General features: G+C 50.1%; 1 protein-coding gene across 1 annotated transcript; it reads left to right on the forward strand.

The window, feature by feature from the left end:
- Positions 1-4130: 4130 nt before the first annotated feature.
- Positions 4131-5211, forward strand: LOC110226540 (uncharacterized protein At3g60930, chloroplastic-like). The gene is made up of 2 exons (XM_021018479.1): positions 4131-4439; positions 4516-5211. Exons 1-2 carry the CDS (start codon positions 4131-4133, stop codon positions 5209-5211), a joined length of 1005 nt encoding a protein of 334 aa, XP_020874138.1.
- Positions 5212-6000: the final 789 nt, after the last annotated feature.

A 6000-nucleotide genomic window follows, 5' to 3' on the forward strand; every position in this document is an offset into this window, starting at 1 on the left:
CTTCGTTTTCTTCCTCTTGTCCCCGGAATGGTCGCCTCGGGGACGTTTCCCTGTCGATTTGGTCTGCCCGCCAGCAAGTAAGCCAACGACGATTGAGGTACTCTCTACCTCGGGGGCTTGATCGTGAGTCCCCTCGGGCACTTCGGGAATAGCCTTGGCAGCGGTCAGATCGGCTCCTTGTTTCTCCGGCTCGTCAGTTGCCTCGGGCCCCACGACCGCTTTGTTTCCACCAACTGCCTCGGGCGGAGTCAAGGGCCTGAAGATCACCTCGAGTGCCCGCTTCTCCTCGGCCGCTTTCTTCTCAGCTGCCTTTTTCTCTCTGATCGTCATCTTCACCCCTTGCATCTCGACTAAGAAATTAGCTTGATGATCTGAAGAGGACGAAGAAGAAGAACAAGATACGCCGTGAAGGATCCTCAAAGCTCTATCGACTCTCTCGCGTGAAAAATGCCTCAACCAGTGGCACTTCCTCGCAACAAGGTCTTCGCGCGTGTCAAAGAAGTCGTCGGGAAAGCTCTCTAGAAACGACGGAGCGCGATCTAAAAAAAAATATATAATAACGAAGCGTTAGGCGAAAAAGTGAAAACACAATCGGAAGGCAGAAACTTCGGGTTTACCAATTTTTCCCCATTTACAGAGGACTTTCCCTAGGCACCCCTCAGGAACACAACCCTCATCTAGCGCGACGAAGAAGAAGTGATCGGTGTACTTCTCGTCTTTGCTCGGGAAACCACCAATGACCCTTCTGTTCTTCGCTGGCGAAATGTAGAACCTTTCCACAGAACCCTTATTCCGACGAATCTCTAGAAGGTTCCGTAAGTGCCCGAGCGTAATATCGTGGCCCATCTCTATGCCACGTACTATAATCCCGATAAGGTGCCTTAGGCCTCGGGTCGTAATCTGAGCCAAAGCAAGCTTATACGACCAAAGATATTCTATTATTGCCCTCGGAATCGGGAACCAGAGGAAGCAGAAGTAAAAGAACCCCTCGTATACAGTAAAAAACCCCTCGGGAGGATCATCAGCTCTCGCGCTCGGGGTCGGAAGCCGCAAAGTAACCGCCTCGCTGAAATCGAACCGAGCCTTCAGATCTCGGAGTGAATTCGCAGTAGACAGAGTGGAACCTGGCGGGTCGGGTCTCTTCGCTTTCTTGGCTCGTCTGCCTCTACTCTGAGCCATTCTCGCACTCTGCATAGCCGCTCGGAGAATCCTAGCTCCCTCGTCGGCATCAAAGAAAACTTCTTCGCCTTTAACCACAGGTCGAGCCGACACCTCGGGGAAATTTGGCGCCTCGGGTGCATCATGCCATCTGTGGAAGTCGAAACTAACACAATCGAGATTTGTCTAGGGTTTTAATTTAGGGATACGATAAATGTGAATTCTCAAAGAACAACAGAAAACAATTGTAACCAAAGATGGTGTTCTTGATCTTATTGACGAAAAGAGTAGTTTTGATCGTACAAGAGTTTGATCGTAAAAGAAAAAGGTGTTTATGCTGTGAGAGCTTTGCGTAGTGTAAATTCTAGAGCGATATTGCTTGCCTTCTGCGAGAGCCTTGAATCTCTTTATATAGGGGTGATAAACCGCCTCTCCAGCGATATTCTCAGAAGATTTCCATTTATCTTGAAGTCGGTGTAGAATATCGCGGATCAGGATAATTTCCTTATTCTTCGGAGTTTTTTTGGAAGATTTCCTGATTTAAGTTGATCCTTCGTGATTCTTCCTTATCATTTCCGGGTTTATCGGAAGCGACCCTTCTTGTTTGGAAATGATGCCTTGCTTGGAAATGGTACTTTGAAAGCGAATATTTACTAAGTCTTTACCTCGGGCGATGATGAAGACTTCACCTCGGAGAAACTTGTGCAATCGGCTCGGGTACACAGGAAGGACTGGCTCGGGCACTCTAGGATGGCTTGTTCGGGTGTCCCCGAGGCGATGGGCTCAGAAACTCCCGAGGCGACTAGGCTCGGGTACCCCCGAGGCAACTGGGCTCAAGTACTTCCGAGACGACTGGGCTCGGGTACCCCCGAGGCAAATGGGCTCGGGTACTCGAGACGTCTTGTTCAGGTATCCCCGAGGCGATGTGCTCAGGTGCTTGAGACGTCTTGTTCAGGTATCCCCGAGGCGATGGGCTCGGGTATCCTAAATCGATTAGATGGATAACCCGAGGTGAATGATGCGATGCCCCGAGGTGATCACTGAAAGACTCCCGAAGTGCTCTAAGTCTGGCTCGGCGCCAAAGGATGGAATCCGACCCCAACAGTTAGCCCCCTAGCTCGTTAGTTTGGAGAACCAAGCGTGACGAGCTTTATGACAATTAGGCCGAGCCGTTTACTTTGGACAGTTCGGTCCCTTTAAAGTTTTTGGCGATTCGAATTCCTCTGTCGTTTCATCTTCTCTTGGCGTGTGACGGTTGGGATTCCTTCTCGAGAAGTGGAAAGGTCCTTTCGCTAATTCCCGAGATTCGTGCGGATGCGAAGTTTCCTACTCACTTCGCGCGTGCCCGACGCGCCTTAGACGCGGATACGATGTGTTTTATTTGGCTCGTTCGTACCCGACGCGCCCTAAATCTCTATAAATGTTAAGTCTCCGACTCATTCTTTCATTTCGCAATTGCAGAGGAAAATTTTTAAGGTTCGTTCTCTTCTCTCTCTGATCTTGAGTTCTTGCATTTTCTACTTCTTTCGTTATACTTCCGTCGTAGCGCCACCGTCATTAGGTCTAGGTTGATTTCCCCGATCTGTCAAGCTTTGTTCCTTCGATCAACTTCTTCAATCTCCCGAGCCAGAAAAATGTCTCTCTCTGATTCCAGTGATTCGACCCCAAGGCGGATACCACGGACCGTCAGATCGAATTGTACCGTGGTAGTGATGCAGAGTCGGCTTTACGGGAAGAAGACCCGAGCCGTTTCATCGCTCGGGAAGACGCGATTGCAGATGTGGCTCGGGATCAGGATTTGCCTGATGATCCCGAGGCGATTTTGAATAGGAGGGGGATACATCCATCGGCAGTTGGCGAAGCTGGAGTCTCATGCTGGCAAAATGCCCCCGAGGCGCCTCTTCTTCCTATTAAGGCCGAGGAGGTTCATTATGACTCTGACGAGGCGGCCAGGTTGCTTCAAGCTAGAGTTCAAGCAGCCAAGGGTCAACAGAAGAGGAAACGAGCCAAGAAAGCTAGGAAACCCGATCCCCCGGGTTACACCTTATGCACGGAGGACTCCCTTCGGGATCTCAAGGCCCGGTTCGGTTTTAGCGAGGGGATTGAACTAAGACTTCCAACTCCGAATGAGCGAGCAGACGATCCGCCCGAGGGGTTTTTCACCCTTTACGAGGGGTTCTTCTACCATTGCTATCTTTGGCTTCCAATCCCGAGGCCGATTTTGGCGTTTCTATGGTCGTACAAGATTGCTCTATCCCAGATAACGACCCGAGGCCTGCGGCATCTAGTGGGGATTCTAGTCCGAAGTATTGAGACGATCAATATTGTCGGCCTTAGCCACTTGAGGAGTCTCCTGGAGATCCGGCGCATACCAGGCCCTGTTGAGAGATTTTACATATCCCCGAGGCCAAATAGGAGGGTTATCGGTGGTTTCCCGAGCAAGGATGAGAAGTACACCGATAACTTCTTCTACGCAGCCTTGAATGAGTATAGTGTCCACGAGGACTACTTAGGGAAAGTTGTTGGAAAGTGGAGACAAATCGGTACTACGCTCGAAGCCGTATTTGCTGTTTTGTTTTGCTTTAACCTTTTTACTGACCGTTTTTCTTGTTCATGCAGATCGGAACCCGTCGTTTCTCGAAGACGTTCCCGAAGGTTTTCTAGATCTTCACGACGAACTAATTGCTCGGAAGTGCGATTGGACAAAACACTTCTCCTAGGAAAGAATTGAGAGAGCCTTGCGTTTGCTGCACGGAGCTCCCTGCCAGTCTTCTTCCGAATCGTCCGATCATCGCCTGGATCATCTTATCGAGATGCAGGGCGCTGCGCAGTCTCTGAGAGCTAGGAAAGCTGCCGAAAAGAAGGCGGCTAAGGAAAAAGCTGTTTTGGAGTCAAACTTCAGACTTCCTACTCCTCCCGAGGCCAACCCTGAGGTCGTTGTTGGTACCGAGGCAACTGATGAAGCTCGGGATATGGTTTCGATCGTTCCCGAGGTGGCCGGGCATATCTCCCCTACGACCGAGGTCCCCGAGGTGGTAGGGGCTCTGGTTATTGCTGCTCCAGCCGCCGAGGCGAAATCCAAAACTAGGGGAAAAAGACCCCGAGGTGATGGCTCGGGAGTTTCTAGGAAGGAAAAAAGGAGTCGTAGCGAAACTCCAGTGTACAAGGACAAGATCGCTTCGGCGAATTTTGTCGCTTCTTGCTCGGGTCCGCCACTGTCTGCTCCCGATGCCTTGTTGGAGGCTCAAAACAATCGTGAAACCGCTGCTGGATTTCTGAAGGTATCATCGATCTGTCCCTGACGTATTTTACTATCGTTTCCATATTTGCTTGCTAATGATTCTCGTTCTATTTCAGGCCTTCCATTCGATGAATTCCATGGTTCGGGCCTATGATTTTGGAGCTCGGAAGTCCGAGCTGGCCCGTGAGAGATCGGAGACATCCCGAGCTGAGGTCGAAGCTAGGTTGTCCGAGGCGATCACGGCTAAACAAGAAGCTGAGGCATTGGCCAAGGCCGAGAAGGTGGAGCGATTGAAAGCTTCTGAAGATAGCCTGCGGACTCAGAGAAAGCTCGAGGCCGAGGTTACACGCCTCCATCGGTTATTTACTGAAGAGAAGGCTCTCCGGGAGAAGGAGATTGTCACAGAACGGAGGGCACCCAAAAGGGATTTTGCCGAGAAGGTCAAGTCTATCGAGGCGAAGATGGACCAGTTCGGGAAGGTATCCACGCGCTACATGTACTTGGTGCAAGCGCGGGCCAATGCCGAGCTGATAGCCGAGCTGGAGGAAGGGAGAAAGGTGGAGGATGAGAAGGCCGAGGTCCTTCAATGGACGGCTGAGTATGGGGACGCCGAGGATGAGTACGTCCGTCTCAGGACCGAGCTGCGAGAGGACTTGAAGCTTCCTCCGGTTTCTCCGGACTCTGTCGACGATAGCTTCGGGAACCGTTCGATCGAGGGTGCCGCGGCTGCGATAGGCGTTGCCGACCAGTCGGGTTCGAACCGAGGTACCGAGGTAGCTCAAGTTTCGCCGGTTAACCAAGATTCGATCTGATCCCGAGATGTCTTTTTATTCTCTCTTTTGCCCTTTTTTGTAAGACATGTCTGGACGGCTTTATCCATTGAATGTTGTGTCAAGTATTTTTATCTTAAAACTTTTCCGAACTGAATCTAATACTAATGTCAAATAGCTAGATTTAACTTCCGAGCCAAAAGCGAAAAGAATCGTGCACCAGTGTTAAGTTAACCGGGTTTATGATTCGCTCGTTGAGAAGTTAAATCCAAACGTTTTAACTTTCGAGCCGAAAGTGTATTGAGTCGTGCACCAGTGTTAGGATAACTGGGTTTTGGCTACGTGGGACTAATCCTTATCGGTTGCGACCCGAGCTGATATAGTCGAAACCAGTGCTTAGAAGCGAACTGGGGTACCAGTGTCGAAGTCAACTGGGTTTTCTGAAGACAATTTCCTTATGGCAAGATATCTCCGACCGAATTGTCTCGAATGCTTGTATAGCGCGCTGTTAACCGAAACGGTGAAATGAGCTTTTTCTGTCCGAGGACGTGGCCATCGTCCGAACGAACTTCTAGCTTTATAGGTCGATAAGATGACCGTAAAAGTTTCCGAGGTGATTTTTAGGATAGATGTCGAGGTGGATAAAATTGATAATCCGAAGGGTAAAAACTTAGTAAATTTGAAAAATTTAGTGGGAGTATATATGTATACGGACCCACTCCCCCCTTTTTTAATTAGGGGGGGTAGCTGAACTCGTCCGAGGACGAGCTGCCTACGTACCCTTTTCAGGGATCAAGCCACCCCGTACCTTAGGTTTTTAGCGGTAATATT

This window comes from Arabidopsis lyrata (genome assembly GCF_000004255.2).
Source record: "Arabidopsis lyrata subsp. lyrata unplaced genomic scaffold ARALYscaffold_7, whole genome shotgun sequence".
Lineage (NCBI taxonomy): Eukaryota > Viridiplantae > Streptophyta > Magnoliopsida > Brassicales > Brassicaceae > Arabidopsis > Arabidopsis lyrata.